The sequence below is a fragment of the Pezoporus flaviventris genome, unplaced genomic scaffold (genome assembly GCF_033815535.1).
Source record: "Pezoporus flaviventris isolate CSIRO_AGI_PZ_B2104156 unplaced genomic scaffold, CSIRO_AGI_Pfla_v1 ptg000078l, whole genome shotgun sequence".
In the NCBI taxonomy this organism is placed as follows: Eukaryota; Metazoa; Chordata; class Aves; order Psittaciformes; family Psittacidae; genus Pezoporus; species Pezoporus flaviventris.
In genome coordinates, this window is record NW_026892626.1 from 13,971,212 (window position 1) to 13,985,589 (window position 14,378).

The 14,378-nt window shown below is 56.5% G+C and overlaps 1 protein-coding gene across 4 annotated transcripts; it reads right to left on the reverse strand.

Annotated features, from left to right (window-relative positions):
* Positions 1–343: 343 nt before the first annotated feature.
* LOC133279649 (lysosomal alpha-glucosidase-like) lies at positions 344–10,994 on the reverse strand. Of its 4 annotated transcripts, none has more exons than XM_061473552.1 (20): positions 10,828–10,994; positions 9,093–9,618; positions 8,773–8,918; positions 7,459–7,624; positions 6,917–7,013; positions 5,851–5,970; positions 5,525–5,643; positions 5,322–5,453; positions 4,505–4,615; positions 3,624–3,737; positions 3,395–3,479; positions 2,934–3,051; positions 2,465–2,598; positions 2,210–2,361; positions 1,936–2,084; positions 1,710–1,851; positions 1,408–1,506; positions 1,117–1,281; positions 896–1,042; positions 344–664 (listed from the first exon to the last, which is right to left on the reverse strand). In XM_061473552.1, the coding sequence occupies exons 2-20, from the start codon at positions 9,606–9,608 to the stop codon at positions 602–604; spliced, it is 2,775 nt and encodes a 924-aa protein (XP_061329536.1). In that variant the 5' UTR covers positions 9,609–9,618; positions 10,828–10,994; the 3' UTR covers positions 344–601. The 4 variants fall into 4 exon arrangements, with proteins under 4 accessions (XP_061329536.1, XP_061329535.1, XP_061329534.1 ...); XM_061473551.1 differs by lacking the exon at positions 10,828–10,994 and adding an exon at positions 10,707–10,796; XM_061473550.1 differs by lacking the exon at positions 10,828–10,994 and adding an exon at positions 10,703–10,786.
* Positions 10,995–14,378: the final 3,384 nt, after the last annotated feature.

Below are 14,378 nucleotides of genomic sequence, written 5' to 3' on the forward strand. Positions count from 1 at the left end.
CGCGGGACAGCGCCGCCGAGCGGGCTGGAGGGAGACCTGCACCCCAAGGTGGGGGAGATGGGAGAGCGCTGGGGGTCTCGGGGGGCTTTCTGGGGGACGGTTGGGGGGGGGGTGTGGGGTGTGACACTGACCAAGGAGCTGGAATCGGGGCTGGAACTGGAACTGGGGGAGTGGGATGTGGAGTTGACACTGGGGGGCTTTGATTAGGGATGAGATTGAGCAGCTGAGATTGAGGGGATGAGGACTGAGATCAGATAAAACTGGGGGTGATCAAAGCAGCTGGCTGCCCCCCACCCTCATCCCCCCCATGCCCTCATCCCATCCCCATGTCATGCTCCCAGGACAAGTTCTCCACGTGTCTTTATTGCAGCAGGGACCGCAGGCGCACACACCACCCATGGGAACCAGGAAGGGGGGACACGGTGGCCAAGCCTCCCCTCCAAGGATCCCCATCCCCAGCCGTGCTGCGGGGGGGTCCCCATGGCAGGATGTGACAGTCCCCACCGCCTCCTCCATAGCAGCATCCCAGCTTCAAGGGCTGGAGCACCGAGCATCTTCCAGACAGTAATGGCTAGGTGGGGGTGAACCCCCAGCCTCCTGCTCACAGCCACTGCAGGGAGAAGCCCTGGTTGAGGCTAAGACCAAGGTCACTCACAGTGAGAACCTGTGGGAGGAGAAGAAACATTTTGGGGTACAGCCTCAGCCTGGGGATGTGGAGCATCCTGTCCCCTTCCCAGCCTGCCTGAGCTCCACTCCCCCTGAACACTGACATGGCAGGACAGACATCTTGTCAGCCACTAACCCTGCCTGTGGCCCTTGGGGCGAAGAGAGGAGGGATGGAGACCCCCAAGGATAGGGCTTCCCCAGGACAGGGCACCCTGAGATGCAGCCATACCTGGTTGTCCAGGTAGGAGAAGGGCTTCTCCTGGCCATTCAGGAGGACTTTGCTGGGTGGTTCTCGCACCCCAAAGATGCTCAGTGTGCCAATGGTAACTTCAGTGGCCTCGGCGCTGGCATGGAGGACAGTGGAGGTGAAGATGTTCTGCAGGAGGGGCCAGCATGAGCTCAAGGTCCTGAGTACCATCAGACCCCCCTACCCTCCCCACTGCATCCCACCTGCGTGACATTGAACACCACATAGGAGTAGTTGCCCTGCTCAAAGGTGTCCAGGCTCTCTCCATCATCCCAGAAGAGGTCCCCCCAAGCAGTGTCACCAGAAGACATGGCCACGATGAGGCTCAGGGGGTTCCTTCGGGTTGCCTCGCTGGTGGTCCCTGGTTTCTGGGGTTCAAAGACATGGGTGCTGGAGGGCTGTGAGCACACGGGATAGGGGTCTGGGAGCTGAGGTGCAGGGGACACACACACACGCTGTGGACAGCTCTGGGGAGGTGATGGATGGGTGCTTACCTGGGTGGGCAGGATGGCACCTTCCCGGATGTGCAGGTTGAGGTGATCCAGGGGGGCTGACATCTTCACCATCTCCCCACTGCTGTTCACTGAAGAGCCCTGGGTAGACAGCAAGAGATAAAGGTATGAGGGGGTCAGGGGCAAAACACAGGGCTTTGGGCATGGGTCTGGGATGGACCAGCTATTCCCACCCCTTCCTCCATTAGGGCTTGCTGGGCTCAGCTGTGGCTTCCCACCAGCAGACCCGATATGGTCAAGCAGGGACCATCGAAACCCCAGCCGAGCGCCGTGGTGCTCCTCACCGTGTAGAAGTCATACCACGTGCCTCGGGGGACATAACCCGTGACTGAGTCCACCCCAGGATCCAGCACCGGTGTCACCAGCAGGCTCCGGCCCCACAGGAACTGCCTGTCCAGCCCCAGTGTGGTCACATCCTGGGGGAACCTGTGGTGCGATGGAAATGCCGCTTGGATCAGCCACTTCTCCATGATCCAGTGTCTTCCCAGCTCCTGGTGGGGATGCTCTTACTCAAAGAACAAGGGCCGGGCGACAGTGTCCCCTTGCAGGTGGGCATGGTGGAAAAGGGTGTAGAGGAAGGGCAGGAGGGAGTAGCGGGTCAGCAGCACATCCTTCATGGCCGTCCTTGCCGCAGGGCTGAACACCGTTGGGTCCTGGGCCTGGGGGAGACAAGGAGAGTCATCCCCATCCCCAGCCTCGCCAGGCATCCCCACTGCCCGTGACCTGCATCCCACATCCGCCATCCCACATCCCTCATCTCACCCATGGAATGCCTCCCACTGACCTTCTCGTTCTGGGTGTTGTGGTTGCGAGCGAAGGGGTAGAAGGCACCGAGCTGCATCCAGCGAGTGCACAGCTCCTCCGAGGTGCTGCCAGAGAAGCCGCAGATGTCCGCCCCGACCAGCGGGATGCCGAAGAGGCTGAAGCTCAGCAGCCCTGAGGGCAGGGACAGGGAGTTTCCCAGGTGTCTCTGAGCAAACAGGAAGCTTGATGGAGCTGGGGGTGCCGGTAGGGAGGACCTGCGTGCTGTGCCACCCACCTGGGATGGAGTAATACATGTCCTTCCACTGGCTCCGGTTGTCACCCAGCCAGTGCCCCGAGTACCGGCCCTGGCTGGGGAAGGTGGAGCGGGAGATGACGAAGGGGCGCTTCCCCCGGATCTGGATCAAGGCGCTGGGAAACCACAGGGAGGGACAGAGGCAGGAGGTGAGAGCAGCCCCTCATCTTAACCCATAATAGAGGAGGTACAGGTCAGCACCATGGTAGCCCTACAGTGCTAGAGGGTTGGCCAGAATATGGCGAAGGCTCAGTGCCAGGACTGGCTTCATCCCCCATATGCAGTGTCAGCTTCCCTCCTCTGCTGGGTTATCCCATCCCAGAGGCTGTCAGCAGCCACAGCATTTGCCCTTTTGGTCAGGCACTCAAATCCCCATCTTTTCCCTACGCAGCTGTGAGCAGCAGGATTTCATCCCATCCCCAGGCTGGCAGGAAGCGGGATGCTTGGGTACCTCGCTGTGGCTTTGGCTTCCATCAGCCCATAGAGGTTGTGGAGGTTGTAGTGCACCGAGGCTTTCTGCTTTGCCGAGGCACACACTGTCTTTGCAGAGAGAGAATCGCCCAACACGGCTGTCAGGAGGGAGAGATGCTGTCAGCACACGGTGAGAGGGCTGCAGGGGATGCAGATCCCATTACCCTGGTTGCTGGCTTTGGGGCATCCTTCCCACCACTGCCAAACCGGCACCAAAAGCTCATGCAGATGGTCCTATCCTGGTCCCTGACATGGCCTGACAAGTGTTCAAGGGCTGGGTGTGGATACTGGCACATGGAAGTAGGGATGGAGACATTCAGTGTGAGAAACAGAGATTTGATGTCTCTTAAAAATGGTTTTTCCCTATCACACCCAGTTGCCAGTGATCTTCAAGCACACAGTACCTACCAGCACAGCCTTGTATTTCATCTCCTTCCTTACCTGGTGTGTAGGGTGGGCTGTCGAGCTCTCCCGATGGGCAGCCTTCTTCAGACCCATCCATGAAGTTGGACGGCTCATTCATGTCCTAAGCAAAGAAAACAGTGGAGCGATTTCAAGAGGGAAGGTTTTGGGGATTTGTGGATAGAGTGGAAAAACTGCATTTGAAAGGAACAGATGGTGTGAGCAGAGCTGCTGGCAGGGAGTGACATGGGGGCAAGGAGGGACTTACGATCCAGAGGCCATCGAAGGGTACATGGGCATGGAAGCGCTGCAGGTTCTCCAGCCACCACTGGTGGGTGTCCGGGTTGGAGAAGTCTGCGAAGGCAGTGAAGCCAGGCCAGACCTGTGGGGACATCACAAAATGATGGCTTCAGTGAGCAAGTGGTTTGTGGGGTACCACCACACAGAACAGCGGTGTGAGCATGCTGGAAGAACCAGGGGTGAAACAGGCAATAAACCCAGTCTGATGGCTTCGAGTCCTGGATGCTGCACGCACAGCATCCCTCCTGCCTCCATGGTACCCTAGAGCATCAGGGTCTGGTGGGCGGTGGCAACTGATAAAGCACCTGCTCTGCCTCCTCTTGCACAAGCCCTGACACCACCTAGCCCAGGGCATGCCATGGAGAGGCCATGATTTCTCCGCACTTTTCCTCACTCCAGGAATTTTAGTGGATTCATTTTTCCCCACGTTTTCAGGCTACGTTAAAAGCCTCTTCCTTGTAGATAGCAAGGGAAAACTGGTGGGAGCAAATGGCCAAAGGGGACAAACTGTGAGGGAACCACTGCGGAGCAGATCCGAAGGCACGGGCCCATCACAGACAACCTCCCCTTAGCCCAGAAGCAGGAAGGGACAGAAATCAGATGACCAGATGAGGCAGAACTGCCAACTCCATTAAGCTCATATGACATCCATGGGCTCCTCTGCTGGGGCAGGGGCTGGCTCCTGAGGGTGCTGGAGATGACACACAGGGGTGAGAGCTGAGCCAAGCCCTGGCAATCATCCCGGAGAGGTCCCTTGGCCCCTTTCATCCCTCCAGCGTGAGGGATGAAACCCCAGCCCTGCTATTGCTCAATGCCGCAGGGCTGGGATTTCCCTGCAGAGCTCCTCACCTGCCCGATGAGCGTCTGCCCTTGGGTGGTGTTGAGGAACAAGCCCCGGCGCAAGCCTTCATCGAATGGCCAGTAGGAGCCGTTGGGGTTGGTGCTGCTGATGCCAGGATCCTGGGGATGGAGCAGAGCGTTAGTGCCATTCCTGGCAGCCCATAGGCTCTTCCTCATGCCAGACTGGTGTGATTCAGAGAAGAGGACAACCCAGACAGGGTCAGCCAGAGCTCACACACAGTGGCTGTTTCCCCCAAGGGGAACAGAAACTTGCTTCAACACATCTAAAGCACCACTTCTGCAAGTCCCCAGGACCCATCAGGGTGTTTTAGGAAGGGGGGACAAACTCAAGAAGTCTTGTGCTTATGCAAGAAATGTCAGGTCACAGATGGGCTTGGGATACAAGGGGGAGTTCAACAGGGAGGGAACACAACCTTTCCCTTCCCAGGACCCCCAGCAAGCAGAACCAGTACCCCCTTTCCTTGTGGAGGGAAGAAGGGAGACCACAGCCAGGTCATGAGATCCCAGCACTCGTGCGGATGTAAGCACCACGAGTTAAACAGCCTGACCCGCAGTTCCTCCATCCTTTCACCCACGGGGATAGGGGCATCCCTGTGCTCCCACAGCAGAAAGGAGCACAACACAATAACCTGCCCCATGTCTCTGTGGCCCCTGCACAGGGAGATTTTCCAGTGGCAGTTCCAGTAGGGATCAGTCTTGGATAAAAATCCCTGGGGATGAAGATGACCGCGAGCTTCCCTTACGCCTCTGTATCACATCCTGGCTCTGCAGCCAAAACAGCACAGGGGGAGAGGAGGAGGAGTACCAAGATCATAACGTAGTGCTGCCCATGTTTGTGCAGGTCTTCCACCAGCGACGGGAGGGAGGCAAATTTCTGGGAATCGAAGGTGAAGTCCCGGTACCCGTCCATGTAATCGATGTCATTCCACTGCGCATCCTGCGGGACAGAGGCTCAGGGATGGGTCACGGAGCCTGGAACCGCCCCCCTGCATAGGTCTGAGGAGCTACCTGAGGGATCTGGTAGTTCCTCATGGCTCTCACGGTCTGCCAGGTCTCATTGCTGGATCCATAACCCCAGCGGCAGAGGTGGAAGCCGAGTGCCCAAAAGGGCGGCATGGCTGGGAAACCTGCAGTGGGAAAGCAGCAGCATGGATGGGGTGTCCCAAGAGAACAGCAGCACCTCGATGGGAAGGGAAGGGGAGATGGGGGAAAGGAGGTGACTGCTGACCCCTCCCTAACTGGGAGGGCTGGGGGCAGTGGTGAAGCTGGGGTGAGACGGAAATGGGGCACAGGGAATGTGCCAGCAAATGGCCGCACTGGATGCAGGCACTTACCTATCACCTGCTGGTACTGCTGGATGACCATGTTGGGATCGGGCCCCAGGAAGATGTAAAAATCCAGCACCCCCCCGATGGTCCTCCAGGTCAGGCCTGGAGCAGGTTGCAGAGCCACCTCTTTGGTGAGGGGAAGAGAAGAAGACAGTGACAACTGGGGAGCAATCCCCAGACCCTGACCCCCCATGGCAGGGACCAGGCAGCACCACAGGCAATGGAACACAGAAATCCCTGCCTTGCGCTTAGTGGATGCTAAATGGGCATCTGGAGGCTTAAATCATCACTGGCTTATGTTGGGAGGTTGCTATCTTAGAAATCTGCTATTTAAGCCTAAAGCTGCACCACTCTCCCAGCTTCCACTTAAAGACCAAGCACATGCAGGGCTTAACTTTCACATCCTCCTGCAAAACCCCCTCCTTAGTGAATCAAGAGCTACTTGTACAGGTGAGCAGCTGGAAGCAAGGGCTTTCCTAGAAGGAAAAGGAGAGGGCCCTCAAACGTCAGCTCAGGTGGCTGCATCTCGCAGGAGCTCCTGCTGTGGAGCACCCCTGCACTACAGCGAGCGCAGCTGGAGCTATGAGAGATGCAGTGTCACAGCATCAACCCAGCTGGCTGCAAGCGGCGGCTGCCGGGGGGGACACGGGTGGTTGGCCATGCCATTCCCAACACGGCAGGAGCTGCTGTGTTACCAGCTGGCTGATCCCACAGCTGGGAACAGCGCGGGTGGCAGATGGCATCACCGGCTGCGCCCTGTGCCACACTGCCAGGCCTAGGGGCAAGGATGTCATGGGTGGAGGGGGAATGGGCACAGACCCACACACGAGGGACTTGCTTTTCTGATGGCAATTTGGCAGCTGGGTGTGTGGTTAAACTGCTCAGCAGTTGCTAAAGAGCCTCGCTGTAGCCAGGAAACAGATGGCGATGCTCAATAACGGAGCTATCAAACCACATCTTTCCTTTTCATGGCTTCCTCTCGCCCCAAGTTCCCAAACCGGCCACTCCAGCATCTCCCATGTGGCCCCATCTGCCAGGGACAAGCTGGTCTGGAATGTCCCAGACCACATACCCATTGCGTTGCTGTTGAGGAGGAAAACCCCATGAGCATCTCCACCTTCCTCCATCAGCAGGTAGAAGGGGTGAGCACCATACAGGTTGAATGATTCCTGCAAAGAGGAGGTGATGGCTGAGAGAGAGCAGCTCTGGGGCAAAGCAGGAGAGCCCCTATGTCACCAGGGATGAATGAATGGCCCCAAGTTGCATCTGCAGCCCATAAAGGACAAGGCGAAGGATAAGGATGGTTTCAGAGCTGGTAGACTGCTTCTTTCTCACAGCTTTGGGGCTGATAGCGAGCTGGGCGAGGGGGAAACCTGCCTCATCACAACATGTTGCATGAGCAGCAGGGTGGAGCAGAAAGCGCTTGAAGAGCCAAGAGCGTTTTGCAACGGCACTGAAATCCTCCTGGTACGTGTCTGCCCGCCAGCCCTGACCACCCCCTGCCTCTCCCACTCCTGCTGCCCACCCCCCTGATGTGCTTTCCTAGGGTGGTAGAGACTTGTACCCCCTCTCCTCACCCCCTGCATCCCCATGGGGAGGGGGGGGAGATGGTACCGTGGGAGACACATCGCGGGCCCACAGCGTGAGGGTGCTCCAGTCCATGCTGTGCAGGAGGGGGCCGCGGTGCTCGCCCAGCCCATAGAGGAACTTCGACGGGAGTGATGTGGATATCTGGAGAAACTGGTCAGCGAAGATCAGTGGGGCCACAGTGGTGTTGAGCCTGCCAGGGTGACATGGAGAGAGAGAGAAGGTCAAGAGGGGAGATGAGAGGTGGCCATGGGGGTTAGGGGTGGCAGCTATACAGTGTAGGGCCACTGTGAGGAGGCAGATGAGGGGTGGATGTGACTGGTGATTGTGAGTGGGCAGCCATAAGGAGAGATCAATTTGCCCTTAGTGATATGGTTTAGTGGTGGGCTTGATAGTCCTCGGGTAATGGTTGGGTTCGATGATCTTAAAGGTCTTTTCCGACCTAGTTAATTCTATGATTCTAAGAGAGGATCCTGGGATTCATTGGGATCCACTTGCCCATCAACAATTAACCCCTTTGCTCTTGAAGCATCCCAAGGGTCAGTGCAGCATTGTGTGTCCCACACCACATCCAGCCCCAACACATTGGCCCAGGCAGCAAATTCGGGTCTGACTGGACATGAGGCACAGCCCGAGGCTGAATCAGCCTGACCCAGCATGGCACAGCCTTTCCTTTGACACCAGAAGTGTCCACCCAGGTTATTATTAACCATCAATGGTGGTGGGGTTTCTCAGCCTGCTGTTGCTGATAAGCACCTCTCAAGGATGGACAACAGGCACCAGCAAGCAGGAAGAAGGAGGAAAGGATGGGATCCCAAAACACCCTGGCCATACATTGACCAGCTGCTGGTGCTCACCAACAGCTCAGGGTGGGCAAAGGTTTGGAGGTGACTGAGCAGTGCAGCAAAGCAGTTCTTTTCCACAGAAAGTCTGGAGCTGTGTGTGTCCCTATTGCTTGGACAGCCAGGGAAACCCAAACCAGGGTGAAACAGGCAGAGCCACAATGCTCTTGTGGCCCTTTCCCTGAGCCACCAGGTCCCTTACTGGTGATGTGCTGTGATCTGTGCAAGGGCTGCTGTATGACACGGAGAGGAATTAGGGCACTGGGAGGTTTTTGGATGTGTGCTGATCCCACCCCGTCTTGCCACAGTCACAGCAAGAACGTGGCCAGCCTGTGGGGGCAGAAGTCATATGCTGCATGGAAAGATGAACACACAGAGTAATTATTGGCTGGAGATCTTGTAGTGTGGGAATTCCCTCTGGGAATGATGTTGGAACATGCCTATGGTGGGATGAGCTTCCCCCCACCCATTGCAGGACACAGAGGAGGTGGGTTCTTACAGCACCATCCCTGTCGCTCTGCGCCGCAGCACCACCCCAAAGGGATCCCAGGAGAAGTCCAGGCTGTAGATGGGATTTTCTGCTTTCTTCATCACCTGGGGAACCTCGAGAGGAACCTCGTACCGTGGGTTGGCCGCATCCGTTATCTGCAAAACGGAGAAAACATGTTTTACAGACCAGCAAAGCAAGAGGGCAAAGGGCTGGAGATGCTCATTGGCCACATACAGCCGTGTCTGGAGCACAGTATCTTGCAGACTCTGTCTGAGCAGGGTCACCTATGGAACGGAGGGATGCAGCAGAGCAGCCAGCGGAAGGCTCACCTTGATGTGCAGCCGCGTGTCCGTCTCAAACTCCACATCCAGCCTCAGCATCTCAATGTCCCGAGGGTAATAGGCCTTCTCCTGCCGCACCAGCAACCCCACCATGCCCAGCGCTGTCTGATTGAGGCTCTCCAGGGTGTAGCTGGGGAAGTCAGGGGGGTAGAAGCACCAGGGCACCCCTCGCTTGCCCTCCGCCGGCGGTGGGCTCTCAATGAAGCAGCACCCTCGGCTTTCGCAGAGCTGCTGTGTCACCACCACGCGCCGCTCTGGGTAGCAGTCAAAGCGGTGGCTTTCGGGTACCAGGAGACACTTGGGGGGCAGCGTGGGTCGGGGCCAGCCCACTGATACCTGCTGCAGCACCCAGACAGTGATGGCACTCAGCAGCACGGCAGCCACCAGCAGCCCGCTGCCCACCCAGCACGGGGCCAGCTTCCCATGGCCGGTGGGCGCTGGGGCAGCCCCTTCCTCCTCCAGCCGGCATGCTGATGGCTGCGTCAGCTTCTGGTACAACTTCATCGTGCTGGTGCTGGAACGAGGGGGGAGAAGGAGGCAAACATGAAGGAGATGGAATGGAATAGGGGAGCTCACCGAGCCTCAAGAATGGCTTTCCCATTCCCACTGCCTGTGGTTCAGGCAGAGCCTGCCCACCTTGGCACCCTGCACCGTGATGTCTGTGCCCTTGGCTAAGATTATGTGCAGCAAACTTGGCAAAGGATGGCTTTGCCAGGGTCGGGTGGGCCTGACCCTTCTGGAATGTGGGGAGATGCTGCCCTATGACTCTGACAGCCCCAAGGAATAAGGCAGCACCTGCCTGCTCCTGGGGGTTGGAAGAGAGGCCCCTCAGGTTTTACCCAGGTCTGAATTTATGGGCTGCAGCATTTCTGGCAGCTGCAAGCAAAACCGAGCTCCGTTTGCACATGGGAACAGAGCTGTGGTGCTGGGAGCTGCAGCTCTGAGGTGCAGAGCATCCTCTGCCATCGCCCAAAGCCCTGAGTCAGAGCTTTTAGCCCCAGGAAGGGCTGGGTGAGGGATGGCAAGGAATATGCAGTCAGCCTTTGCCTCCCACTGACAGACCTGATTTTTACAACCTCTTAGGCAAACATCTCGTAGACCGTAAGCAAAGGAGACCCCCGCGCTCCTGCTGAGCGCAGGGAGCAACCTCAGCACCTTAAATAAGAGCCACAACTTTTCTTCTCTGCATCTCCCTCCCAAGCCATAAGCACGCAGACCCTGCACCCCTCCTCACCGCAAAGGCTCAGCGAAACGGCTCTCTCCAAAAGGCAGATTTTATTCCCCGACACCACAATGGCTCAACCTGCCACGGCCTGGCTCCGAAGCCTTATGCAAGCGCCGGTCGCTTCCCCACGCGTGGGTCCCCCGGGGTAGGAGCACCCACCCTGCATGCGAACCCCGGGCTCCTCGGCGTGCCACCAGCCCATGGCCCCATGCTCAGGCGATGCTACCCCGCAGCCGCGGCACGCAGTGGGGGGACCGGGACACCCAGCGCCTGCGGCCGTGGGGTCCCCAGCCCTGCCCGGGGAAGGCAGCGCGGTCCGGGCCCCGCCTGCCCCGGCTGCCCGATCCCCGCTCCGGCCTCGCCAGGCGCTTACATACACGTGTCTCCTCTTGACATTGTGGCTCCGGGGCGGGCAGAGGGCAGGCAGCAGGCAGAGCTCCCAGCCGCCGCAGCAATGCCTGCTCCGCCGTAAAAACCCTACGAGACGCCCGGTCCTACCGCTCCTCTCTAGTAGCTGCGCCTCCACACACGCCTCCCAGGGACACTTGCCAGCCGCTTGCTTGCTCCTCTGGTCTGTGTGCTTTGTATTGGTGTGTTTTAATACGTCTGTATCCACACGCAATGCTGCTCGAACGCCACGAGGTGCAGATTACGGGAGCTGAGTGATCGTTTAGATTTTTCCCAGCCTGGATGCACTCAGGGTCATAGAATCATAGAATAGCTTGGTTTGGAAGGGACATTCAGAGGTCATCTGGTCCAACCCCCTGCAATGAGCAGGGACATCTTCAAATAGATCAGGTTACTCAGAAGCGAATCCAGCCTGGTCTTGAATGCCTCCCTGGACAGCCTGTGCCAGCGTTTTAACACACTCATTACAAAGAATCTTTTCCTCACATCCAGCCTTTTAGTTTAAAACCATCTCCCCTCATCCTGTTGCAACAAGCCCTGCTAAAATGTCTCTCCCATCCTTCTTATAGGCCCAATTTAAGAACTGAATGGCTGCAATAAGGTCTCCCTGGAGTCTTCTCCAGGCTGAACAGCCCCATCTCTCTCAGCTTTTCCTCATAGGAGAGGTGCTCCATTCCTCTGATCATTTCTGTGGCCTTCCTCTGGACCCATCCCAACAGGTCCATATCTTCCTGTCCTGAGGACTCGAGAGCTGTATGCAGTACTCCAGGGTCTCAAAACCTGGAGAATTAATGTCTCCTTTCAGGGTAAGAACACTTCACCCAAAACAGCCTGAAAGAGGTGCCTGCGCTGAATCCAGCACCACGCTTTCAGGGAACTGTGATGCTGGATGCGCTTTAAGCACACGGGTGGGCTAGACCTAAAACAAAGCCATTTTGCCATCCAGGTTTTTACCAGAGGTCCTTTATCCTATGCACTCCCGTTCATCCTTAAGTGTCCATAACTGCAGGGAAGCCCAGGCTTTCACACTCTCAGGGGGCTGGAGAGCTCTTCGTTGTTTACTATAAAGGGCATTGCAGTCTAAGGGTCAGCAGCAGAGGACAACAGACCTTTGGAGCAGAGTTGCTTTCCATGGGGAATTAAAACGGAAAGTAAGAGCTGTTGAGAACAGGGCGATTCACCCAGAAACAGGACTTCAGGCTACACAACATCCCCCCCATGCCATATGCGACCTGACAAACCCATGCTGTTGCAAAGACAGCAGAAAATACCTCAGTTGTGGTGAGCTCCATGCGTGGGTCTGTCACCACAGAAGGTAACACCCCATCCAGGATACAGACAGCCCATCCCTCCTGCTCTGGGGACCATCATTGCATGGATGTCCCAGGGAAAAGCCCAGGATGATGCAGGATGGCTCCAGCCACTCCTGGTTATGCCCACCACAGGGGCAGGTGGCCATGCTGGGGACATCAGTGGCCCAAGGCTCCCACCACCACCATCCTGCTCCTTGCTTGTCTTGACTCTCTGAGCCACCAGGACATAAACGAGATCTGGAGACAAACCTGAGAGGCAACAATGGGGACCACGGGGATGGTTGAAATCTGCCCTCCACCCCAAGCTCACCCTGTCGCAGCGCCCAGGGCAGGTTTTCAGGCAGAATCTGCAGCTCGAGGAGAGGTGGACGCCAACGCTGCTGTAGTCACGCTGGGTGGAAGATTCATGCCACCACCTGGGAGCTTTAACCACCCTCGTTACTCCAGTCCCAATAAGAAATAGGGGTTTCTTAACAGCAGGGAGGTGCATCTGCCACATGCAGCCATGGGGCTGTGCCAGATGTGGGGCTGCCCATGTTTTGCAGCCAGGGTTGTGCAAAGGGAGCAGTGAAAGACAGGATCTTACTCAAAGCCTCAAGTATGGCCCTTAGAGCTCCTCAGACGAGGTTATTTGTCCCTGAGGCTGGAAAGCACAAATTGCATGGAGCAGACGCAGACCTTCTAACAGAGTTATGAGCATGGAAAAATGAAAGGGAGCCCAGTTTCGATGGAGACAGCTGGGTTTGGGCAACCACTGGGTTCTTACGTGTTTTTGGATGTGTTTTCATCATTACTGGATGCTCCCAGGATCCAACACGCCTGGGATCGCTGGGGTCAAGGTGCTGTGTTAGCAGCTCTCGCAATTGCACAGGGAAAGAGCAAGAGCTGGGTGTGGAATCTGGCTCCAGGTCAGGATCTGGCCCTGCTGCAGTGCTCACGGGTGCTGGGACCCAGCCAGGGGGAGGATGAGCCCTCTGGTGTGAGGGTGCAGAATGCTCGGGGGCTGGTCTGGGCTGGAGGGAGCCTGGCGGTTAGGGGGGCGAGTGAATGGGGACACACGCACCGGGTTGCAGTGCTTGGCACTCACTTATGGAGACATACACATACATACATACATACATACACATATACATACATGATGATGGTGCTTGTGTGCAGGTGCACACCCTGGTTGCAGGGACACACACACACATACATACATACACATACACACATGGTCACGGTGCTTGTGTGCAGGTCAGGTGCACACCCTGGTTGCAGGGACACAGACACACACATACATACATACATACATACACATACACACATGGTCATGGTGCTTGTGTGCAGGTCAGGTGCACACCCTGGTTGCAGGGACACACACACACACACATACATACATACATACATACACATACACACATGGTCATGGTGCTTGTGTGCAGGTCAGGTGCACACCCTGGTTGCAGAGACACACACACACACACATACATACATACATACACATATACACACATGGTCATGGTGCTTGTGTGCAGGTCAGGTGCGCACCCTGGTTACAGGGACACACATACACATACATACATACACATACACACATGGTCACGGTGCTTGTGTGCAGGTCAGGTGCACACCCTGGTTGCAGGGACACAGACACACACATACATACATACATACATACACATACACACATGGTCATGGTGCTTGTGTGCAGGTCAGGTGCGCACCCTGGTTACAGGGACACACATACACATACATACATACATACACATATACACACATGGTCATGGTGCTTGTGTGCAGGTCAGGTGCACACCCTGGTTGCAGGGACACACACACACATACATACATACATACATACACATACACACATGGTCACGGTGCTTGTGTGCAGGTCAGGTGCACACCCTGGTTGCAGGGACACACACGCACACATACATACATACATACACATATACACACATGGTCATGGTGCTTGTGTGCAGGTCAGGTGCACACCCTGGTTGCAGGGACACACATACACATACATACATACATACACATACACACATGGTCATGGTGCTTGTGTGCAGGTCAGGTGCACACCCTGGTTGCAGGGACACACACACACATATATATACATATAAACATACATACACATACACAGAAAACACCAGGTCACAGTGCTTGGTGCCGCACACCCTGGCTGTAGGGAGACACGGTCTCACACACATGCACAAATACATACATACATACACACACAAAACACCAGGTCACACTGCTTGGCGCTGCACACCCTGGTTACAGGGGTGTAGACATACATACATGCACACATATACATACATACATATTCACACACACATATACACA